Below are 23,757 nucleotides of genomic sequence, written 5' to 3' on the forward strand. Positions count from 1 at the left end.
CAGGCGGCCCCCTGGGGATGGGCGGCCACCTGGCAGGGCAGCCCTGGACCAGGGGCAGTCCAGAGCAGCCGGCTCGTGTAGGGTCTCACTGGTACCTGGGGTGTCTGAGCTGTGCGATATTGACAGTTCCCTGGGAATAAAGCAGCAGACAGGGATTAGAGAGGGCTACAGCTCATCCCTAGGGCCAAGCAACTGAATGAGCAATGCTGCAGTGGGGGCTGGGAGGCAGAGAGCCCAAGGACCTGCCTGAGGGTCTCCTCTGCCCTCCCAGCTGCTGGGTGGGGTCCTCCCACAGCAACACACACTGAGCTGCAGAGCACATGTCACTGCTGCCCAAGCCAAGAGGCATCCCAATCCCTGCTTCCAGTGCTCAGAACACAGCAGTCAAATATTGCATCACGCTCAGACTAGTACACAGCAGAGCAGAGCCAAGCAGTGATGTCTTCCACTGCCACCTGTGGCAGAGGTCAGACCCAGAGCTCCAGCGTAGCATGGTCTCCAAAGCCACCACCTCCCAGCCATTCCAGGAGGACACAACCTGCCTGTTTCCCTACAGCTGTCTCATCCTGGCTCAGAATGCAGCATTCAGCTGTGGTGGCACCAGCACTGAGGGCTCTGCTCGCCCCAACACGGGGTGAAGGGCCCTGGCCCTGGTGCAGCCGCTGGACTGAGCTGACCTGTGGCAGCGCGTTTGTGGCAGGAGCGGCTGGGACTGAGCGGTTACTGTGGCAACCTGAGCCCTGCAAGGGAGAGCAGGGATGCAGGGAGAGGGCAGGGATGCATGGGGATGTGCAGGGACGTTGGGATGCACCAGCGTGGGGTGGGGGGCCAAGTACAGCCCTGCTGCGTGTGCTCCTGACGCCCCCAGCCAGCCCCAGCACTGGGGTGGGCATGCGGTGATTGTGTTCTTGGTCCCAGCTGGGCTGTGGGTGCTGCTGGGCCTCCCCCGTGCCCCTTCATGTGCAGAGATACTCACTGAGCTGATGGAGGCTTCTGGTGCCCTCTGCAGACCCAGTCGGGCTCTCGCTGCCCTGGGTATTTCAGCAGCAGAATCTGGGTGTTCTTTCCCAGCTGGAGGAACTATAGAGAAAACAAAGAGTCTTTGCCCAAGCAATGGCACTGCTTGGCTGCTGAGGCCAAGTGTTTGCTGGGTTGTTCCCAGCCATATCCAAGTGGTTGGAAGCAGAGGTTTCCTGTGGAAATTCTGCCTTGGACAAAATGTCGTTTCCGTTTTTTGCTGGAGCAGATCATCCCGTCCTACTGGCACTAGGCACCATCAGGCCGAGCCTGTGCCAGCGACGAGCTTCCCTGGTGCCCCCACTTTCCCCTGCCCATAGGCTGGCCGGGTTCTGGCAGGGTCTGTGCTGCTGCCCTGTCCCCTCGGCTGCTGGCCTCACTCTCCACAGGCTGGCTCTTGCACCAGCACCGGGGCTGGAACCCTGCAGGGCCCATCCGGACTGGTTCTCCAATGGGACCTTTGTGGGAAAACATGAATCTGTGACTAATATGGGGATTCATCTGGTTCACATTAGCTGGACTGGATTATCACGACAGGGTTTTGTGACCTCAGCACAGACCTGGGAGTGTGAGGGACCCAAAGCAGGGATGGGGTGGGTCTGGGCTCCCCTGTGAGACATCCTGCTTCCCAACAAGCAGGAGGGGATGGAGCTGAGGCTGTGTCTTGCCCGCAGGTGACGGTGGTTGGGTGTTTGTGCCTTGCCCAAGCCCTGCACCCTGCACATCCCAGGAGCAGCAGGGAGGGCTGGAGAGGAGCCTCGCATACAGGATGTGCCCGGAGGGCAGTAGCCAGAAGCATCAGGACCTCTCCAGAGCCACCTAAATAAATGTTTCCACTCCTGAGAAATAATTAAGACCCTTGAGATGCCACTTAGAGAGGAAGGCTGTTCTGCCTGCACTCTTTGCACTCCTGCTCCAAACACAGAGGTAATTTTCTCGGAAATCCATTACAAAGCTCCAGGCTCCCTCTGTCCCTGGAATGCACAGCGTCATTCGGCATCCTGCTGAGCTCATGCGAGGTGACCACGCGTCTGGCTGTGGTTCAGCCTGAATAATGCTCACCTTCCCAGAGGCTTCCCGAGACTTTCTGAGGACCAAAGAGAGCCAGGGCAGATCTAGGGCCGCTTTGGGGCAATGCTGGGGGAGAGATGGGGCAGAGCCAGGGGCAGCCTCTCCATCAGTCAGTGCTGCAGTCACAGTTCCTCTGTTCTTCTCCTCTGGAAAGGAAGAATTTCTCCTGGGTAACATCCCCACCAGCCAGCTCAGAGTTTTCCTTGGGACCTGGTGAAAACAAATTTGGATCGGACTGGATTGGATTTTATTGGATTCCATTTGCCCTCTCAGCATGGAGCACTCTCCACTTTCTCTCCCATCACTAATTTATTTTTCCTTTTTTTCCCCCTTTGTACCAGAAAGGGGAGGGAGAAGGGAGGGAAGTGAGAGGGAACTGAGCGTGTTTTGTGTACATCTTCCAGCTCTCCCAAGCACATGTGGCTGTGCAGGTCTCTGGCACAGGGAACGCTGTGTCCCCAGGATCTGTGGTGCCCAGACAGAGCCCCAGCAGCCACAAACTTTGTGTGTGACCTTGATTCTCTGGCCTGAGCAGCCAGTGCCCCCCTGGCTGACTGCACCAATGGGTTATGTGGGCCAGGGATTGTGAAAGCCACGTGTTCGCATGATGCAACTCACCAGAGCAAGAGTGTCCCAGCCAAGCAGGGTGGGCAGGCACCAGGGCCCTGCGCTGCGTTCTCCATTCCTTTTCTTTTGTCTCAGTGAATACAGACAGTGTGGGAGCTGCTGGCTTCACATTGGGTGCCTGTCCCTGCTTGCCAGGGTCCCAGCTCACCTCCCTGTGAGGTCTGGAGTGCCCCAGGAGCACTGGGAACCGCAGCCAGGGCTCTGCTGGCAGCAGCTCAGCAGCGATGTGTCAGCCTCTGCGCGTGAGATTCTCCTGAGCGGGTGAGCGCAGGCAGCAAAACATTTGGTGAGAGCTGGGGGCTGTTTGGGCTGGAGTCACTCATTCAGTCATTCACCAGAGCTGCTCCAGACACAGAGCAAGGCTGGCAAGTTGGAAAGCACCGTTTTGTGGCTGGTGTTTGCATGGAGCAGGTGCTGGGCTGGTGTCTGCCCAGCCCACAGGTATTTACCTCTTGGAAGTGTGAAGCTGGATGAGGCAGTGAGGAGCCTGAGCTGGAGCTGGAGGACTTCAACACAAAAGCAACAGATAAAAGCAGTAGAGAGGTGGGAACGTGGGGTTGTACTCTGACACAGTGGCCAAGTGATTTGCAATTGCTGGTGCATCAGCTGTCGGAGAGCGATCCTGTTCCAGCGCTGGCACAAAGGAGAGACAAGCCCGTCCTTCCTGGATTCCCACCGGGGAAGGGTCACCTGTGCTTCTACCAGCCCAGGGCAGGACAGGGACCTGTGTTGGCTGAATTTCCCTCCGGAGTTTTTTCAGGCCACAGAAGATGAACTGGTAACGAAAGTGAAAGCCCAGGACATCCCATGCGGTGGGTGCGAGAGCGCTGGGGCAGAACGAGCACACCCAGTATTGCTTCCTGCCGCCGCCTCTGCCCATCACCGCACAGCAGCCACACCCCGGGGTGCCCATCACCCGGGGTACCCCGCTGCCCTGGGGCGTCAGTGCTGCCAGGAGTGGCAGCTGTGCAAGAACTCCTCAAGATGGTTTTCTTTTGGCCGCTGTCAACTTTCTCTGTATGAGCAACTGCAGAGGAGCTGGCAGTGCCTTGGATCTCCTCACAGCTTGCAGGGGACGTGGCAGCTTGGAAGAGGGGGATGCAGTGTCTTGTCCCAGCAGGTGCCTGAGGCTGCGGCAGCGCTGGGGATCTTGATCGTGCATGTGGCTGCAAAGTGTCAGCCCAGGCCTGCGGTGGGAAGGAGCACCGTGCAGCCACGGTTGCTTCACACAGAGGGCCCGGTGTCAGCACAAGGCAGCCTTGCAGCCATGTCTGTGGCCACCTGGTACTGATTTGGTCACTCCTGCTCCCAGAACCAAGGCTTGGTGCTGCTTTGGGCTTCCCCGGTACTTACTGCCAAATTCTGGTGCCGGTTTGTGTCCTGCCAAAGCTGCTGGTGTTGAAGCCTGAAGCTGTTTTGGATTCTGCCCGTGCCTGGTGGTAGTGCCACTACTCACTTACGACACCCTGTGCCATTACCTTGTGCTGGTGCTGGTACTGGTGGCGTTAACCCGTGCTGGTGCCCGGTACCGTCACCCAGTGCCACTGCCTGATGCCATTATCCAGTGCCTGGTCCCGGCACTGTTGCCCGATGCCCAGTGCCGTCACTCAGTGCCATTACCTGGTGCTGTAACGCAGAGCCTGGTACCGCTCCCGTTACCCGGTGCCGTTCCCGGTGCTGGCGGGGGCGGGCGGGGGCGGAGCCGTGGGGGGGGCGGGGCCGCGCGGGCCGGGCCGGGGCGCGGCGGGGGCAGAGCGGCGGCGGAGCGGAGCGCCGGGAGCCGCCGGGAGCCGCCGGAGCCGCCGGGAGCCGCGGGAACAGCGGAGCCGCAGCCGCCGCCGCGGCCGCAGGTGGGCGCGGGCGCGGAGCCGCCATCGCCTCCGGGACCGGACAGGACCGGATCAGACCGGGCCAGGCGGGCCGGGACCCCGTCCGCCTTCCGCGGCAGGGCCGGGCGGGGTGCGGCGGGGCCGGGGCTCGGGGCGGTCCGGTCCGCTCCGCGCTGTGGGTGTTTCGTAACCCCGGGTGGGCGCAGCCGAGCCGGGCGCGGGCTCGGCGGGGGCCCGGCTGGGCCCGCGGGCCCCTGGGCGGGCGGAGGCGACGAGTGGGGCCGCTCCGAGGGGGCGGCGGGTACGTCCCGGGCCCGTCCTGGAGCCGCGGCGCATCCCGGGGCGGGGGCGCTCCTCGCTCGGCGGAGCGGGGCCGGTTTTCGCACGCGGGCCCCGCCGGAGCGGCGGCCGCGGAGGGCGACTCCGAGTCCCGCTCCCGGGCCGAGGGGAGGATCCGGGACAGCGCGAGGCGTCCCGTGCAGTGACGGGGGGGTCCCGCCGCAGGCAGCACACAGGACAGGGGTGGCGGGAGTGGGAGCCCCGTTGCTGTCGGTGGGACACGCGGCTCCGCGCCGCGGCGCGGGTGGGATCGGTCCCCGGCGGGAGCGGCGACACCGCGGGGACCGCAGCACCCAGTGGCCTTTCACCCAGCTCGGGCGCGGCCGGTGACTGGGAGCCCGCAGGAGCCGCGGCCACCTGTCCAGCGGGATACGGAGCTGTCAGGGCTCCGTGCCCGACCGGCCCCGGGCTCGTGCCAGGCCGGCCCCGGGCAGCTCCTGCCGAGCGGCTCCAGGGCTCCAGTGCTCTGCTCGCACCGGCACTGCTGAGCGCGCCCCGAGCTGCTGGCGCGGTGACACCGCCGATGGCACCTCTGTGGTGCCGGGCCGGGGCTGTCGGCTCGTTCAAGTCTCCGTGCGCCGTGCTGGGCACCCCGTGGCACAGGGGACAGGCGGTGACCAGCAGCAGTTTGGTCGCAGTGTCTGGGGCGCGTTGCATAGGGGAGACAGGGCTGGGCTCAGGGCAGCTACGCGTGGTTTGCCCATAGCAGGGGCATGGCACACGATGTCTCTTTGGTGCGGGTCGCTTGGTTAGAGCAGGACATTCCTGGTTGCAGGCTGTCTCACTGTGCTGGCTGCCTACGGCCCTGCAGTGCCTGTGCCTGTGCCAGAGCAGTGTGAACCCCAGCAGTGGCATGCGTGGGGGCACTTAGTGCGGGCACCATGAGGTGCTCTGCAGAGCCTGACCACTGCCGTGGGCACCGGGAACCAGCCCTCCACGGTGGGAGCTCTCCCCTCTGGGTCCTGACTCCTGGCCCAGGCCCTTGTGCTCCTGAAGCCATCAGGATCGCAGCCTGACCTGATGTGGTTCCGAGGTGCTGGATGTGAGGATGGAGACTGTCTCCCTGGGTTTTAGAACAGTTCCTGGGGAGCTGCTCATTCATGGGGCTGGAGAGGGCTGTGCCGTGTTGTGGGTGCAGCATGAGGAGGAGGAGGAGCTCTGGTGTGGGCTGAGAGGTGCCAACAGCCTATGCACGGGGGCACAGGAGAGCTGGGCTGGGAGCAGGGTGTGACAGGTGGCTGTCACCCACTCTGTGTTTTGTGGCACTTTGACAGAGCCCTGCTTCGGGGGTGCTGGGCCCCTACAGTTGCCACTAGAGCCACCTCACCAGGTCTGCTGCACCTGCCTTGTGCCAAGGCCAGTGCTTTGGGGCAGGATTAGGGGTACTGTCATCACACAGGGAGGTGCAGTTGGGGATGCTTAGCACAGGGCACACAGAGCCTCTGGAGGGACCTTCCCCTCTCGCTGCAGGGGAAGTGCTGACTCCAAAGTGACTGTGAAGGGTTCACCATGGGGTTTCCCAGCTCTCTCTCGAGTGATAGCAAAACTCAGATACCCTGCTTGCAAAAAATCCCTGCTCCCTGCAGTCCTCTATGCTGTGGGCGGCGAGTGGTGACTGCGTTGGGCCGAGTACAGCGAAGCGGCCTCATCAGCTGGGAAATGACTTTCTAGTTTGCAAGGAATGACTGTGAGCTAGGCTGCACTCGATGGGCTTCGTGACAGGCCTGGGGAGCCCAAGCATAGTGGGATGGCAGGCAGGGCGAGTGGAACCTCCCTGCCATCAGCATCCCCTGGGTACCTGTGCTGGAGGCTGCGTCCCTCTGCCTGCCCGGCTGCGGTGACTCTCAGTGTCCCACACACTCTGTGAGTGCTGCCCTTGGAGCAGCCTCTGCAGGGAAGCCAGGGCATGGCCAGGGTTAGGGTTAGGGTTAGGGTTAGGGTCCCCACCTTGCCAGGACAGGTCAGGACTCGGCTCTGCGGCCATGCAGGCAGCTCCAGCCTGGGAGGCTCTGCTGGCTCTGGGGCTCCGGCATGCTCCGGGAGAAGTAGCCTCGACAGCTGTAATGTTTCTGTGGCATGCCTTTCCTTTCATGGGGTGTCTATTTTGCAACCCCCAAGTGTTTTGATCCTGGGAGGAAGGGGGCGGGGGTGTTTACCCTGGCACCGCGTGGCTGGTGCAGGGATCCAAGTGGCGCTGGGCATGCCTGAATTTCACATGCAGCAACAGTTCTAGCAACATCTGCTGGCTGATAAAAGGTAGGCTGCTGCACGCCGCTGCTCCCGCCGCGTTGGGAAACGTCGAGGGGGAGGCACACTCTGAACACGGCTTCCTGGCCGATAGGGCTGAGCTGACTTGCTGATAAAGCAGAATCCACCCATCTGGCTGCACCAGAGGGGCCAGGAACACGGGCTCCTCACAGGCGTTTCATGCCCAGTGCTTCCCTGAGTGCCAGCTCCTGCTTCCCACTGTACCAGGAATAATGTGCTGCCGGGCTAGGACAGCCACAGCGGCATAGCTGGACCACAGCACAGTCACAACCCATTCCCAGTTCAAACAGTCACTGGTGAGTTTTGCAATCTCCATTTTCAGTGTAACTTTGTGTTATGAGCTGGTTTATAGCACAGCTCTGCTGGCAGGGAACTGGGAAAAAGGCTGGTGCTGGAGAACCACTGCCTCAAAGAGGCAGAGCAGTGTCAACCCAGCTCTGCCCACCACGTGCTGGGTGCTCATTCTGTCTGGCCTCTCATCTCTATCACTCAATGGCCCCGCAAAGCCTTTAGCAGAGGAAGAGGCCGCTCTTGCTGGCAGTTCTGAGTCCTCGCACCAGCAGGAACCGCTGTAAAATGATCTTTGTCCTCTCTGGTGTGAACACCCGACCCTGGTGCTGTTGGGCTGTGGGCCCAGGGGTGCAGCTTCTCTGGCCCTGCTTGTGGAGATGCTGCGGTGAGGCTTACAGTGCAGCTCAGGAGCAGGGCTTCTGCTGCTGCTTCAGGGGCTGCGAAGCTCATCCCACCTGGGCATGTTTGTGTGTGTATGCACGCTGTGCTTCACCTTTCTCTGGGTCTGACTGAGAATTTTGTTGCACAAACCATTGGTTTTTTTGTTGTTTTATTCTCTGTCTGACTCTATCCCTCTCCTGCCAGCATCCCTGGGTGTCTGTGTATCCCCTCTTCCAAAGGCAAGGCTTTTTCCCTCTCCATCCTGTTCCACTGACTTGGTGTGAGACCATCTCTGTGTGTGGAGCTGCTGCAGCTGCTGGGAACGAACTCTGGGAGTGCGGTGGGGGGATGTGGGAGCTGCTCTGGCATCCCTCTGGCTCTCCCTGCTCACCAGACATCCAAAAGCCTGTGCTGTGCCAGCTGGGCTGGCCCTGCAGGACAGCCATTCCAGGGGTGAGGGGGCTCCTGCACCATCTCCCTAGCCCCAAGGAGAGCTGGATCATGGTGTCGATCAGAGGGGATGGATGCAGCCAGAGCAGTGCAGTTGGTGCCTGTGCTGCCCACATCTTCCCCAGCCCACCTGGGTCCTGCCCAGCAAATCCACTCTGGCTGAGGCTGGATTAGTGCCATTGTGTGTGCTCGCTGGAGCGTGGCAGAGAAAATGAAATTGTGTCTCCAGACCCCAATCGGGACTAATTCGATGCTGAAATGAGCTTAATCCTCAGGTCCTTCACCCAGCCTGTCCCTCCTGGGCTGGCAGAGATCTGAGCAGGGATTAGCACCGAGCCAGGGACTGTGCTGGATTTGGCCTCGGTGTAGGGGGCTTGCACAGAACCTGTGGGACCCCAGGGCTGTGCCCTCAGCGTGGCATTCCAGGGACTTGGAGTTGGTCATTATTAGCGCGGAGGGAAAATCCCTTCCTTGAGTGCCCTGGCATAGGACAGCTGCACATCCCTGCCCAGGCAAGGGCCGGAGTCTGCCCAGGCTGGGATGCTGCAAGTGGTCAGTGGCTCTGTGCCTGCCCTGGGATTCCCCCACCAAGCGAGGGGAAGCCCCAGGACCCTGAGATGTGGGAGCTGGCAACTCCCTGCTGTGCCAGTCCCAAAGCCAGTTAATTCAGCTGCTTGGCCCCAGGGAGCCAGGAGTAATTAAAGCTCTGCCCAGCCTCTCTAATCCTGTCTGGGGGTTTATGGTGGGGGCAGCACCAGTGCTGGCAGGGACTGGGCTCCCCATGGCGGATGTCCTGCTGAGCCACACTGGACTTGTGCCCATGGGGCTGGTTGGGCGCTGGGCTCTGCCAAGCTGGCTGCACCATGTGCCCTGCACAATGCTGGTCCTGCTACATGCTCAGTGTCTGGAGGAATCCCACTGGTGCCAGGGCAGCGCCCGTATCTGGCTGTGGCTGCCCCAGGATGGCTTTTGGTGCACTGAGGTTTTCTCGAGGTTCCAGCCGTTGGATTCAAGGGATTTTGCTGGGATTTTTGCTGGGTATTTTGGTGGTTTTGGTTTGACACAGGTTTCTGGGCCTCTCTGATTGGAAGAAGAAATCTGAAGTGAGGAGAAAAACCTTTCCCAAGGGTGGCGAGTGCTGGCAGGCACAGAGCCTCCCATGGCATGAGATGAGCTGTCGGCAGCCCCCAGAACTGATGCCGGCACCAGTCCCTGGCTGGGGCATCTCTGCCTGTGTGGGGCTGGTGTCCCCTCTGGGCAGCATCAGGTCATGCGTGCAGTTTCCTTGTTTCTGTAATGGTGTGAATGCTCTGTTTTTGGCTCCCAGAGTTGCTGGGATACCGGGACAGTCCTGGTGCTACTGGTTCCGGCTCTGCCTACTGGCTGTGGGGCCTGTCGGCGCTGCCCTTTGGGGGCACGTTGGATTACCAGAGCCAGCCATCCTCTTTCATGAGTGTCATGGTGCCTGGCCCCAGATGTTTCCAGCGTGGGCTGAGTGGTTCAGCTGCCTCCTCCCCGATGCTGCCAGGATGAAGCCATCAGTTGCTGCCACTTTCTGTGGGAGACAAACAAACCCCATCAAAGCACGGAGCTTCTAGAAGGAGCTCGCTCCTGTGCGGGTGGGCGCTGCCGCCTCCCAGCCAGAGCTGGAAACCACAGGCCAGTGTAAAACACGCGAGCAGCCCTGGGCCCTCTGTGCCGGCTCCACTGTCTGCCGGTGCCACCAGCCCTGGCCGCACCTCTGAGCAGGGCTGGGGGCTGCTCACCAGCACCCGGGTGTTCCCGGTTCGGGCTCTGCTCCGGGGCCGTGCGCTGGGGGTGTGAGTGAAGCTGCGGGGTGCAGGTGAGTGGTCCCATCTCCCTCCGTGCCAAACTCCTGTATGGGTGCCTGGGGTGCCATTCCTGGCTCTCAGCCAGCCACGGGGGCTCAGTGCCACTGACCTGCTGAGGACAGAGGCTGTGCCTGCTCTGGCACCGGGGAGGTGTGAGGGGCCGAGGGGGAGTGTCCCGGCCCCGCTGCCCGGCGCGCCCCGCAGCTGCCGTGGCAGAGGTGCTGCCAGCAGTCGGGGGCAGGCTGTCCCGCGCAGGCAGCTGACATTTTGGAAGGAAATAGCTGCTCTCCGCTCCTTCCTGTAGTGCGCAGCCAGCGAAACGGCCGCCCGGGAGCCCGGCTGTGCCCGCCTAGAGCCGCAGCCGGGCTGTCCTGGGGCCGGACACCAGAGCGGCGGGGGCAGAGCGGGGCCTGAGCCCGGTGAGTGCGGCCGCAGGACGGGGCACTCCCCGCCAGGCTCCGGGGGGGACCCTGGCGTGAGCTGGGGCGGACACGGGGCCGCTGTGGGCGGAGGGGTGGGTGTCTGTACTGAGGTAACCGGAGCCCTTCGCTGTGCCCAGCGGCCGCTCCCGGCTGTCATTCCCACCGTGCCTGGGGCCCGTCTGGGGGCCGGACCTTGCCCCGGAGGGATCTTGCTTGGGGCCGCCCACCTTGGAGGGCTGCAGGACACCTTTCCCCCGGGCCTGCCTGTGGCAGGAGCAGCGCTGGCTGGGGCAGCACCGGAGCCCCTCGGCAGCACCACTGCCGGGTGCAGGGTCCGGCCCTGCGGCCACAAGCGAGGCCGGCTCTGACCTGGAAGCGATCGCGGGCTCCCGGAGGTGCCGAGAAACCACGTGTCCGTGTTTACTGCGGCGGGCGCAGGGCCGCTGCCGCCGGAGCCCAGCGCCGCGCCCCTGCCCCGGGAAGACACCGCTGCGGAGAGCCCCGGGCTGCGAGCACCGGGCCAAGGGCAGTGCGGGGGCCGCCGCGGCGGAGGGACTGCGTGGGTCCGGCGCGGAAGTGGGGCGGGGGGGTTACAGCCAGAGCCCTTTGCTGTTGTCCCCCCAGGCTTTTGCCTGGCCCTTGGCCCCTGCCTGGCCCTTCAGAGCATGGGTCTGGGCAAGAGGCTGCTGTCGGGGGCTGTGCCAGCACCAGGGCAGGGGTGTCCTTCTCGTCAGGAGGTCCTCGGGCTGGCTGTGTGAATGGGAGCGTCCCTCTGCTGATTGCAGTGAGCATCCCGTGCAGAGCGTGCTGCGGCCCCGGGGTAGCTGCTGCCTGTGTTTGGATTTTGCCCATGGCACGTGGGAAGGTGCTACTGCCGGCCTCACCCTGTGAGGCATTTCCCTCCTTTTGTCTGCCCACGGATGTGCTCTGGCTCTCCTGCAGCTCGGGACTTGTTGCTGGTGCCTGCTGCCACTGTGGCTGCGACCCTTCCCCAGTGTGGTCGAATCAGTCCCCTGGTTGCCCTCAGCCCCAGCGGAGCTGCCACCTCTCCCCACCCTCGTGCCCACCCTCTCCTGTGCTGCTGCCTCTGGCCTTCTGAGTGCTCCTTTCGAGTGGGTTTCTCCTGGTTTGCATTGGGCTTGGCAGTGCTTCTCCATCAGCAGTGGGCAGTGAGGCTGTAAGAGGCAGAAGCAATGACTGCTGGCATCTCCCTCCCTCCGCTCCGTCCCTGCGACGCTGGGGTCCCTCCCCACAGCTCTGGGGTCTGTCTCCTCAGCAGTGGTCCTACCCCGGGAAGCTGCCGCCTGTGCTGCTTCACAGGCCATAAGTCTCCGGCTAGCATGTTGCTGTGGCTTGTCGAGTGCTGCTGGTTAACCGAGCTGCAGTGACGGGTGGGTTCCAGCTCGCTGCCAGTGAGTAAATGCAAAGTAGCCTAAACCACTACAATTATCAGCCTCTTGCAGTTGTTGGAGTGCGCACAGGGCTGGCGGCTGCCGTGCATGGCTGACCCGTGGCAGTGCTTGAGGCTGCAGTGGCCCTGCTGGGGCTGGTGGGCTGGAGGTCACACTGGGGTGGGTGAATGTCCCTGGACATGGGGGTGAATCCGGGGCTCCCATCCCTTGGGCAGCTGGTGGTGCCACCGAGGAGTGTGGTGCTGGAAAGTGATGCTGGGCATGGTCCAAGCCAGGGCAGTGGCTGCCAGCAGCAGCCAGGTGCAGGAGGCAGGGCTGCCTGGAAAGGCTGGCAGTGGCAGCTCTAGTTGTACGGTGGGACCATGGAGCTGCCGCTTGTGCTGAAACGGAGCTGCTGCCCCAGCCATGCTGAGTCTCAGGGCCAAAAGTTTGCCCATGGCAGGTGGCACTGGTCACTTGTGCTGGGGTGGTCAGGGTACCCTGCAGCCCATGGGGAGGTTTGATTTGTACACAGGGGAGACACAGAGACAAAAATGAGGTGCCTGGAGAAATTGCATGTCCTGCTGCATTGACAATGTCCGTGGGGGTTGTGCCCAAGCCTGGTGCAAATGATGTTTTGGGACACACACAGGTGAGCTCTGCCACTGTCAGCCACTGCACAGCCCCTTGTAGAGGCGGATGTGACACTGGTGCTCCTGCTCCCAGGCTGGCACCGGCCAAATGCGGTGCCTGCTGGCTCACCACAGAGCAGCCAGAGACTCGTTGCTTAACAACATGCTGGAGTGGAGTAGGAAGTGTTTTGTCACTGTGAGATGGGAAGAGATCACCATTTTATCAACAGGCAGGGCAGTGTCTGTTTGTTCTATGTCCATGCAGATGTCCCCACAGCACTGGGTCGCTTTGTGGTGCAGTGGCACTGGCATGGCCACTCTTGGCTCTGCCCCTTATCAAGCATCCGCAATTTCCAACAGCAGCGTGTCCTGCTGTCGGCCATCCCACCTTCCCTTTCCTCCTTGCCGGTGTTCTTCTGCCTCCCCAGGCCCCTCCTTGCCAGCAGCATTTCCAACTTGGTGATTTCTGTGAATGTGGAAATGTTCCTCCCTTTTATAGGGGAAAAATTCATTTTTAGCCAACTCTGGGTTATTGTTCCTCTTCCTGTTCAGGGGTGGGTGTGCCTGTCCCAGGGGCTCTGGCTGTGGCTGCTCCACTTGGACCCCCTGCCATTGTCCCCCAGCATGTGCCCCTGACCGTATGACAGCACCAGCTCTTTTGGAGCCCTGTGGGCCACTGGGTATTTCTGAGGCCAAACAAAATGCTTTGGGTAGGGGGGGAAGCACAGCCCCCACTGGCTCAGTCCCTCTGCTTGTCACCAGCCAGTGCAGTGATCAGGTCCTGGCCTGGTCACCCGGCCTTGGGACACATCCAAGGCCTCACACCCCTGCCTGGCCCCTCTGTGTGGTGCCAAATCCCAGGTGGTTTGGGTGTGAATGTATCTAAATGCTCTTTACTGCTGCCTCCTCACTCAGGGGGACCTTGAGCCCCCCAGGCCCTCCTGTGTCACTCACCATCATATCACCCCCACACTCTCAACTGCAGGTTGTTTCTCCAGCCCCCTCAAGCCACAGGTGACTGCCCAGGGGACACACTGGATTTTAGTAGAGGTGCTGTCCCATCCCCACAATCTCATCCCTGCCTGCCCCTGGGGGAGCCAAGGCTGTGTGATGGGTGGAATCCCTGCTTGGAGCCAGAGCTGCCCCAAAACTGCTTGGGAAAGTCCGTGCGGCTCCACCAGGACATGGGGCACACAGTGGCCCTGGGACTGGGGACTCGTCAGGGACTGTGGTGCCACATGGGCTCTTGGGGCTGGGGCTGTTTCTGCCTGTTGGCGCTGCCAGGGTGTGGGCAGGAGCGGGGTGAACGCAGGGGGGGCCTCTGCTCTGCGTCACCCTGGATTTCTGGCCAGCCCTTCCTCCCCTTGGCCTGTTTCCTCATTTGCGTGGCCAGCAATGGCTGCGATCCCGTGGTGCAGTGAGGGGAAATGAGAACCATGTGGAGAGGCCGCGCAGAGGCACGTCCCTGGACGCGGGCACCCCCAGGGCTGTTCCTAGAAAAGAGGGGGTGACTCAGAGCCAGGGTCTCCTGCCCCCGCATGCCCTTTCTTTCAGCAGCTGGAGACAGCACTGGCAGCACCAAACACTCCGGACACTCTTGCAGAGGGTGCGGGGACGGCTGGGGCCAGACCCCTTGCAGCACAGTGCCTGCCTGTCTCCCACAGGTGCCCTGACCGCCTGTCTCCTGCAGGTGCTGAGCCATGGCCGTGTGGATCCAGGCCCAGCAGCTCCAGGGTGAAGCCCTGCGGCAGATGCAGGCACTCTATGGGCAGCACTTCCCTATCGAGGTGCGGCACTACCTGTCGCAGTGGATCGAGAGCCAGGCATGGTAGGTCAGGGTGTCCTGTTCCTGGGGGGGTGCTGGGCTTGGCAGGGGCTGCCCCAGGGGTACCGGTGGGTGCTCTCCCCTGCCAGGCTGCCCTGACACCGCTCCGCTCTGCACGCAGGGACTCCATCGACCTTGACAACCCCCAGGAGAATGTGAAGGCGACACAGCTTCTGGAGGGGCTGATCCAGGAGCTGCAGAAGAAAGCAGACCACCAAGTGGGTGAGGACGGCTTCCTGCTGAAGATCAAGCTGGGGCACTACGCCACGCAGCTGCAGGCAAGTGGGGGGCTGTGGGCAGGGATGCGAGGCCAGGGGGGTCCCTGCCCTGAGCCTGGCTCAGGCAGTGCTCTCCCCACAGAACACGTATGACCGATGCCCCATGGAGCTGGTGCGCTGCATCCGGCACATCCTCTACCACGAGCAGCGGCTGGTGCGGGAGGCGAACAATGTGAGTGGGGGCTGGAAGGGGTGAGGGAAGGGGTTCCACAGGGTTGGGGGGACACTCGGGGCTCTCCTCTGTGATGATGGGAGCAGCCCTGAGGCAGGGAATGGGGAGGGTGCCCTCACTGTGCTGAGTGCACCCTGTGCCCCGTGCAGAGCCCTTCCCCAACCGGGTCCCTGGTGGACGCCATGTCCCAGAAGCACCTGCAGATCAACCAGACCTTCGAGGAGCTGCGGCTCATCACACAGGACTCAGAGAATGAGCTCAAAAAGCTGCAGCAGACACAGGAATACTTCATCATCCAGTACCAGGAGAACATGCGCCTCCAAGGTGGGTGGGGGGCCGAGGGGCGTGGGCCTGGGGTGCTGACAGGACCAGCCCTAACACCATGCCGTGTCCCCCAGCCCAGTTCTCCCAGCTCTCCCAGCTGGGCCCCCAGGAGCGCATGTCGCGAGAGACGACGCTGCAGCAGAAGAAGGCATCGCTGGAGGCCTGGCTGCACCGTGAGGCCCAGACACTACAGCAGTACCGCGTGGTGAGTGGTGCCGCCTGGTTCCCCATGATGCTGTCCTCTGCTCCCCATGATGCCCTGTGACACTGTCCCTGCACCCCTGATGTCACCCCACCTCGCAGGACCTGGCTGAGAAGCACCAGAAGACGCTGCAGCTGCTGCGCAAGCAGCAAACAACCATCCTGGATGATGAGCTGATCCAGTGGAAGCGTCGGCAGCAGCTGGCGGGGAACGGGGGCCCACCCGAGGGCACTTTGGATGTGCTGCAGACCTGGTGAGTGCCCAGTGGGGTGGGATGGGATGGGGTGCTGAGCCCCAGTATGTGCTGAGCCCTGTTCCCCCCAGGTGTGAGAAGCTGGCAGAGATCATCTGGCAGAACCGGCAGCAGATCCGCCGTGCCGAGCACCTGTGCCAGCAGCTGCCGATCCCAGGCCCAGTGGAGGAGATGCTGTCAGAGCTGAACGGCACCATCACCGACATCATCTCTGCCCTGGTCACCAGGTACAAGTTGGGCCCAGCTGGGTGGGGGGCTGGGTTGGCCCTGCCCCTCCCACCCCCCCTGATCCCCCTGTCCCTCCAGCACCTTCATCATCGAGAAGCAGCCCCCCCAGGTGCTGAAGACACAGACCAAGTTTGCAGCTACCGTGCGGCTCCTGGTGGGGGGGAAGCTGAATGTGCACATGAATCCCCCCCAAGTGAAGGCCACCATCATCAGCGAGCAGCAAGCCAAGGCCCTGCTGAAAAATGAGAGCACCCGCAAGTAATGCCGGGGGCTGGGGGTGTGTGGTGGGGGCTGCCGAGGCAGTGGGGAGCAGGGCGTGGGGGGTGAGGGGGGCTGCACTTCACACGGCTCCCAGTCCCGGTGGTCCCCTGACTCGGTGCATTCTCATGGCAGTGAGAGCAGCGGGGAGATCCTCAACAACTGCTGCGTGATGGAGTATCACCAGGCCACCGGGACGCTCAGCGCCCACTTCCGCAACATGGTGAGTGCCCCTGGTTCCCACTCCTGTCCCCTTGTGTCCCTCTGCGTTCACCCCGGTGTCCCCATCTATTCCTCCGTGCTCACCCCTTACGTCCCTGCAGTCCCTGAAGCGGATCAAGCGCTCGGATCGCCGTGGGGCTGAGTCAGTGACAGAGGAGAAATTCACCATCCTCTTTGAGTCGCAGTTCAGTGTTGGTGGGAATGAGCTGGTCTTCCAGGTGAAGGTAAAACCACGATGTCCCTTCTGCAGGCCCTAGGCGAGCCATGGGCACTCTGCCCACAGGAATGGGGCTGGGCTGGGGCTACGTGGGTGCCCATGGGTGATGCTCCCTTGGTGCCCCACAGCCCATTCCGGTCTCCTTCCTCTCGGCAGACACTGTCCCTGCCTGTGGTGGTGATTGTGCATGGGAGCCAGGACAACAACGCCACGGCCACTGTGCTTTGGGACAATGCCTTTGCCGAGCCTGTGAGTGCCAGTGGCATGTGGGGCAGGACAGGCCCCATTTGCCCTGAGAGGGTGTGGGAGTAGGGCTCAGCCTCCCAGTGGGACATGCCTGGAGGCATCAGGGAGAGCTGGTGCTGACCATGCTCTCTGCCCCCAGGGCCGTGTGCCCTTCGCTGTGCCCGACAAGGTGCAATGGCCACAGCTCTGCGAGGCGCTCAACATGAAGTTCAAGGCAGAGGTGCAGAGCAGCCGTGGGCTGACCAAGGAGAACCTGGTGTTCCTGGCACAAAAGCTCTTCAACAGCACCAGCTCCCACTTGGAGGACTACAGCAGCACCACAGTGTCCTGGTCCCAGTTCAACCGGGTAAGCGGCCTGGGCTCTGTCCGGAGCACCCCAGTGCTGGGGGACTGGATGGGACATATCCACCTGGAGGTCCCCGAGTCTCCGCTGCTGTGCCCAATATCTGTGCTGTGTAACAGAGGCTGGCGATAGGAGTGCTCACTTTCTGGGGATTTCAACAGGAAAACCTGCCTGGGAGGAATTACACCTTCTGGCAGTGGTTTGATGGGGTCATGGAGGTGCTCAAGAAGCATTTGAAGCCGCACTGGAATGACGGGTAAGAGCCGCCCTGCCCTGTGCTGCCTGGCCTGAGCCCCAAGCCCTGACGCCCTACTCTGCCTAGGGCCATCCTGGGCTTCGTCAACAAGCAGCAGGCGCACGACCTGCTCATCAACAAGCCCGACGGGACCTTCCTTCTGCGCTTCAGCGACTCGGAGATCGGTGGCATCACCATTGCCTGGAAGTTCGACTCCTGTGAGTGTGCGCCAGGCGCTGGCATCCCTGGACCGAGTATCCCTGTCCCCAGCCTGGGGCTCGGCCATCTCATGCCCATGGGGTTTTGGCGCTGCCACGGCAGGCACGCTGGAGCCATCCTCAGGAAAGAGGCGAGCGCAAGAGCCCCCAGAATGCCTTGGCTGTCCCTTGGGGAGCAGCGCTGCCCTCGCTCACTGTGGCTGTGTCAGGCCTGAACACTGGCAGCAGCGGGGAGGAGGGAGCAGGCTGAACCCTCTGACCCAGCCCTGGGGACTGATGTGGACTGTACGAAATCCAGTGACTCGGTGGTGCTCCCCAGTGCAGGGGTTTTCAGGGGTGGCCTGACCCCATGCAGGAGTCTGCTTGTTCATGAAAGCATCCTTCGGAGGGTTGTGTGGCTGAGAAGCACCATGGTGCCCCACAGAGTCCCATGGTTGGGGAACCGGCCCCTGACATGTCAGGATGAGGCCAGACCTGCCTTGGCTTCACTGTGTCTCCTACCTTATCCCATTTTCTGGCAATCTGTGCTTTATCCTCAACTGTTGCTGGGGGAGGGATGCAGTGTGGGACGTGCTGTTTGCTGCTTAATGTGACCTCGCAGCCCATGTCCAGAGCAGGGCCAGGAGCTGCTGCAAACTCTGGGAGTCACCGTGGTCCTTGCTCTTGTCTTGCAGCTGAGAGGATGTTCTGGAACCTGATGCCTTTCACCACCAGGGACTTCTCCATCCGCTCCTTGGCTGACCGCCTCGGGGATCTCAGTTACCTCATCTACGTGTTCCCCGACCGGCCCAAGGATGAGGTGTTCTCCAAGTACTACACGCCGGTTCTCTGTGAGTCCACGCCAGGTAGCGCTGTCCCTTCACCCCACCTGTGTCCCCTCCTTTGTGCATCCAGCCGGGATGGAGCTGGTGTTCTCAGCATCCCCCCACCCCGGGGCCACACCGGCCCCACAGGGGTTCTGCATCTGGCCACACGTGAGCCCCCAGCGCTGCCCGGGGTCGTGGCATGTGCTGGAGCTTGGGGCCTCAGTGCTGCCTCCTTCTCTCTAGCTAAAGCTGTGGATGGATACGTGAAGCCACAGATCAAGCAAGTGGTGCCAGAGTAAGTGTGACCCCGAAGGCAGATCCTGGGCAGTGGTTCCCATGGGTTCCCAGTGTTGAATTGGCTGGGTTGGGCGGCAGCCCAGGGCACTGAGGAGCTCAGGTCTGGTGCCACTGATGGCCACATTGGTGCTGAGCCTTGGGAGACACCTTGGCGACTTCACCCCCGGGGCACCCATCCTGTCCCGTGACAGCGCTCATGAGACCCATCCCCACAGGTTTGTCAATGCATCAGGTGATTCTGCCCCTGGAGGGGCCACCTACATGGACCAGGCACCCTCACCTGCCGTCTGCTCCCAGCCTCATTACAACATGTACACCCAGAAGTAGGTATCACACCCCCGTCCCTGTCCTGCTGCAGCTGGTCCCCCCCTCACCGCCTGCCTCCCACAGCCCCGACCCTGTGCTGGACCCCGAGGGTGATTTTGACCTGGATGACACGATTGATGTGGCGAGACACGTGGAGGAGCTGCTGCGGCGCCCCGTGGACAGTCAGTGGATCCCCCACGCCCAGTCGTGACAGGCAGGCGCCTGGTCCCTTGCCCCTGGCCCCGGCGCTGCGGGGACTGTGCTGTGTTCGTGTCTCTGTGCCAGGGGACAGTGGGTGGGCCCTGCCCCCAGGATTTGCTCTGTGCTGCCCCGAAACACAGGCTGGCGTCCAGCTCTTTGGTGTTTATGCCCTTGTATAAACGGCAGCGGATTTGTCGCATGGTTTTCCTGTATGTTCCTTTTAAGAGGCCCAGCTTCGGCTTTCCGCTTCTGCCAGCACTGGCCCTGCAGCCCCGCATTCCCCCGTGGGGCTGCCGGGGCGGGGGCCGCCAGCCCGGCCTCAGGTTCGCTTTCGCAGTCGTCACTAAGAATGTACATGTCGCCTTCTTGTTCTCTCCCGCGGCTCTGTTCCCCGGGGTGCGTGAGGGCAGAGGGCAGAGGGGGGGTTCGGCCAGGGCTCCCCCAGCCCGTGCTGGTGCTCTGCTCCACAGTGGCAGGGTCCCTGGACCTCATCTTCTCCTCTGCCCCCAAGGATGCAGGAGCCCCTCCGGCTCCCGGCCTCGGTGTCCCCTCTGGAGCCGGTGCAGCATGAGGGTGGCAGGGTGCGAGGGCACCCAGCGAGGGCAGTCGGGTGGGCAGGGGTTTGGGGAAGCGGAGCCCTCTGCCCCTCGCCTCTCTCCTCACCTGGGCGGGAAACTCTGGGGTCCTGGCCATGTTATTTTTCTATCACAGAGTAAATAAAGCACGGAATATTTTTGTAACACAAAAGTTCTGGGTGTCACGTGTGTCTTGGGACAGAGGCGGGGTCCTCCGGGAAGCTCCTCATCTCGGGTGCATCAGATGAATGCTGGGGCTGGGCCCAGTGTTCGGGTTCCTGTCCTGGAGGGCAGGGTCGTCGGGCCTCCGCTGGCACAAGCTGGGCGGATCTGGGGGGCTTTGTCCGGGCGGGAGGGAGCAGGGGCTGGGCTGGGGCTGGGGCCGGGGCCATATTTCCTGCCGGAAAGCAAAGTAAACCGGATCAATTGCCCTCTTTTTCCTAAGAAGGAGCTTGCTCTTGATGGCGGGATAGGGAGCGCTGGTACTCGGGGTTCAATTGCGGTTGAATTCCCTACCGAGCGGGGGGCTCCGGGGGTGCTGTGTAAAGGCGAAAATGAAAATAAAAGTAAAGCGGGGAGGGGGGCGGCGCCGGGCGCGATAATTCTCCGTCATTTCTGCCGGAGGCGGAATAGCCGGGTGGGCGAGGGGTATCCGGGGCCGGGTCCCTGTTCTGGGGCGGCGTCCGCATTCCGCGATGCTGCCGGCGGTGGCGGTCGCGGCGGTGGTGGCCGTGGCCGTGGCCGTGGCAGTGGCCGTGGCCGTGGCCGTCCCCGCGCTGCGGCACCGCCTCGTCCGTTCCGCGCTGCGCCGCGCCGGGGGCCGGTACCGGCGGCGGCTGGAGGCGCTGGGCAGCGACGTGCGGCTGAGCCAGGAGCGGCGGCTGCGGCGGCTGCTGGGCACCGGCACCGGGACGGCCGGCGGTGAGCGCGGGGCTGCGGGGCGGGGGGCGGGCAGGGGGTCGGTCCCATGGTCGCCCCTCTCACCTTGTGCCTCTCCCGGCAGGCTCGGAGGAGTTCCAGGAGCGGCATCCCCTGGGGCCGCCCTGTCGGCACGGAGCGCTGCCGGATCCCGTCCCCCCGCTGCGCCTCTGGGCTCTGCTCCCCGGCTGCTGGGACACCGACCCCCGGCTGCAGGTGCGGGGAGCGGAGAGCGGGGTGGGCGCGGATTCCCGCAGGGTCTGCCCTCCTGACCCTCTCCTCCCACGCAGGGGTCCCTGCTCTACCTGGATGCCCTCGGCGCCGCCTTTCCGCGGGCACTGGCCCGCCGGGGCACGGCCCTGCTGCACTGGACCCCTGGCTGTCCCCGCGCCCCGGCGGGGTGGCCGCTGCCCACCCTGTACTGCACGCCGGCCCCAGCGGGCGCCCTGCCCTCGCGGGCCGCGGCGCTGCGGGTGCAGCTGCTCTTTGCCCTGCGGCAGCGTGCGCTGCACGTGCTGGAGGCCGGGCTGGCAGCCGAGCTGCACGACGCGCTGGTGGCCCTGCGCACGGAATGGCCCCAGCTGGCCCAGGAGCTGGCGCTGGGCAGGCTGAGCCCCCAGCCCGGGCTGCCCGAGGGGGTACGGGACCAGCTGCAAGCATTGCTGACCCCTGATGCTGCCCGGGCAGCTGAGCTCCGTGCTGAGTGTGCCCGCGGCTTCGAGGGCATCGCCATGCGTCTGTGGCCACAGCTGGAGGTGGTGGTGCTGAGGACGGCCCATGGCACGGAGCGACTCTACTGCGACTCCCTCCGCCAGGCCGACTGCCAGGGGCTGCCCTTCTACTGCCCCTTCTACCAGGTGGGAGGAGGTGAGTGTCCCCCACGCTGGGGTGTCCTCTTGGCCTGCCCTGGGTGCCCTCAGGGAGCTGCTGCCATGTGGCAACACAGATCTCCCTGCCCCAGCAAGTGCAGGTGCATCTCTGTGCTGCATTCCCTTCCTGCAACCTGAAAACAGCTCTGTCCTGGCACCAGCAAAATGCTTCCCCTTGGAGAGGGGTGAGGCTTGTGTGGGCAAGGATGGGGCGTCTGGGGAGCTCACGTTGGCACATGCTGCCTCTGCCCAGCCCTGCTTGGTGTAAACCTGTGGCCAGCGGAGCCAGTGACCCGATTCCTGCTGTGCCCTGACGGGGCTTTCTGCGAGTTCCTGCCCTGCCCGGCCAACAAGGAGCCACGGACGGTGCTGCTGGATGAGCTCTGGGAGGGACGCGAGTATGGGCTGGTTGTGACAGCCCAGCCAGGAGAGTACAGGTGCCTCATCCCTGCTGTGTAGTCCTGGGGGGCTGCCTGCCCCAGCCCCATGCACCCATCTCCCCTCACACTCTCGCTGTGCATGCAGGTGCTGTACCGGGGAGGTGCTGAGGGTGGCCGGCTTCCACAAGCAGTGTCCCATGGTGGAACCTGTGCGCAGGTGAGGACACCCCAACCCATCCCTCACCTGGCAGGGTCTTAACAGGAGGGTGCCAGTGACCCATGCTGTGTCCCTGCACCGCAGGGAGAGCCACACGCTGAGTGTGCGAGGCGAGAGCATCCCTGAGGAGCAGTTCTGCCAGAGCCTGTGCCGCGCCCTGAGGATGTGGCCAGGTGCTCGCCTGATTGACTACGTCTGTGTGGAGAGCAGCCTGCTGGGTGAGTTCCCCTGAGCTGTCCAAGTCCCTCCAAAAGTGTAGCTGGTGCTGCCTGGAGCTCTGCCAGCCCTCCTGTGCCCAGCAGGGCTGGGGGGGTTGCGGGCAGCTCTAACATAGTCATGGTGCTGCTGCAGGTGACTCCTCGGGGCCCTGCGCCCCCCACTACGAGGTGTTCATGGAGCTGCAGGGCCTGCGGGACCTGTCAGAGGGGCAACGCTACAAGGTGAGCAGGACGTGGGCTCTGCTCTGGGTCTGTGTGGGGTGGCTGAAGGGTACTGGTATGGCAATCTGGGACCAGCACAGGCAGCTGCCCTCTCTTTGCAGCTGGACCAGTGTCTCCAGGAAGATTTCCCTGTCTACAAATCCTTCCGGTTCAAGGGCAGCATTGGGCCCCTGCGCCTGCACCTGGTGAGGCCTGGGACCTTCACCCGGCTGCGGGAAGCACTGGGCTCCCCCCTGCCCATGCCCAGGGTCCTGCACGAAGAGCAGCTGCTGCGGCTCATCCAGGGATCAGTTGTCTCGTAGGGCAGCCCGGGGGTCCCCGCAGCCCTTCCACCCTGGGGTTTGCTTGGCATGCACCCTCCGAGGAGGGGCCATGTCCCTGGGGCAGGAGGGCGTGGGGGCAAGGTGCCCAGCCCCAAGGGAATGGCTGAACAGAGCAGATGGAGACAGCTTGACTGTGATCCGTGGCAGCAGCAGGCACTGGTGGGCACCACTCAGTGCTGCTGTGGGGATGGAGCAGGAGCTTGGGAGTGTCATGGGGCCAGTGGGGCCCTGCAGCTGCTGGACCCCCTTCACTCAGTGCCTTGGCAGCACCTGCAGCCACAGGGGAGTGGGTGCCTGTGCCTTTCCCAAGGGACACCTTGGGCATCACAGCCCATGGCTGAGGCAGAGGGCACAATGGAAACCTCTGTGGGAGCAGGAGGAGCAGAAGAGCCTTGGCTCATCACTGCGCTGAGCACTGGGGCCCTGTGGCATTTTGTCCCCTGGCAGGGACACTGCGGGCAGGGCTCAGGTGGCTGGTGGTAGCAGGTGCCACAGAGCAGCCCCAGCCGGGCTCCAGTGCATGTCCACTGGTTTAAGAATAAGCTCCACCGAGGGCTGCTTTTAATGTTTTAAAAACCAAATGCAAAATAAAAGAGGATTATCTCTTAAATAAAGGACCGCACTCTGGGATTGATTCTTTAGACTATTATTTTTAATCCTCATTAAAGAGATTGCTCAGGCAATCTGACTGCTCTGGGGGCTGAGGAGTTGCTGCTATTCTCGGGGGTCCTGGGGAAGGGGCAGCCATGAATATTTAACCAGCTCGGGGGCTGCCACACTCTGGGGGCACCAGGCTCTTTGTGCCTTTGAGGCACAGTTGTACCATCGGGAGGGACTGGCCATTTCCCCTCCTG

At 62.9% G+C, this 23,757-nt stretch overlaps 2 protein-coding genes across 5 annotated transcripts; both read left to right on the forward strand.

The window, feature by feature from the left end:
• Positions 1-4,506: 4,506 nt before the first annotated feature.
• On the forward strand, positions 4,507-19,928 carry LOC125332108 (signal transducer and activator of transcription 5B). 4 transcript variants are annotated; one of them, XM_048316733.1, is made up of 19 exons: positions 4,507-4,565; positions 14,241-14,378; positions 14,497-14,653; positions 14,736-14,825; positions 14,975-15,149; positions 15,224-15,354; positions 15,453-15,604; positions 15,676-15,831; positions 15,911-16,090; positions 16,226-16,313; positions 16,414-16,536; positions 16,686-16,778; positions 16,915-17,121; positions 17,280-17,374; positions 17,441-17,571; positions 18,246-18,416; positions 18,621-18,672; positions 18,890-18,997; positions 19,065-19,928. In XM_048316733.1, the coding sequence occupies exons 2-19, from the start codon at positions 14,251-14,253 to the stop codon at positions 19,189-19,191; spliced, it is 2,364 nt and encodes a 787-aa protein (XP_048172690.1). In that variant the 5' UTR covers positions 4,507-4,565; positions 14,241-14,250; the 3' UTR covers positions 19,192-19,928. The 4 variants fall into 4 exon arrangements, with proteins under 4 accessions (XP_048172690.1, XP_048172699.1, XP_048172710.1 ...); XM_048316742.1 differs by lacking the exon at positions 4,507-4,565 and adding an exon at positions 10,263-10,524; XM_048316753.1 differs by lacking the exon at positions 4,507-4,565 and adding an exon at positions 10,666-11,053.
• A 475-nt stretch (positions 19,929-20,403) lies between these two features.
• Positions 20,404-23,513, forward strand: GHDC (GH3 domain containing). The gene is made up of 8 exons (XM_048316773.1): positions 20,404-20,677; positions 20,760-20,890; positions 20,965-21,541; positions 21,797-21,980; positions 22,069-22,140; positions 22,225-22,358; positions 22,492-22,580; positions 22,682-23,513. Exons 1-8 carry the CDS (start codon positions 20,452-20,454, stop codon positions 22,880-22,882), a joined length of 1,614 nt encoding a protein of 537 aa, XP_048172730.1. The 5' UTR covers positions 20,404-20,451; the 3' UTR covers positions 22,883-23,513.
• Positions 23,514-23,757: the final 244 nt, after the last annotated feature.

Source organism: Corvus hawaiiensis, chromosome 1 (assembly GCF_020740725.1).
Source record: "Corvus hawaiiensis isolate bCorHaw1 chromosome 1, bCorHaw1.pri.cur, whole genome shotgun sequence".
Taxonomy (NCBI): Eukaryota; Metazoa; Chordata; class Aves; order Passeriformes; family Corvidae; genus Corvus; species Corvus hawaiiensis.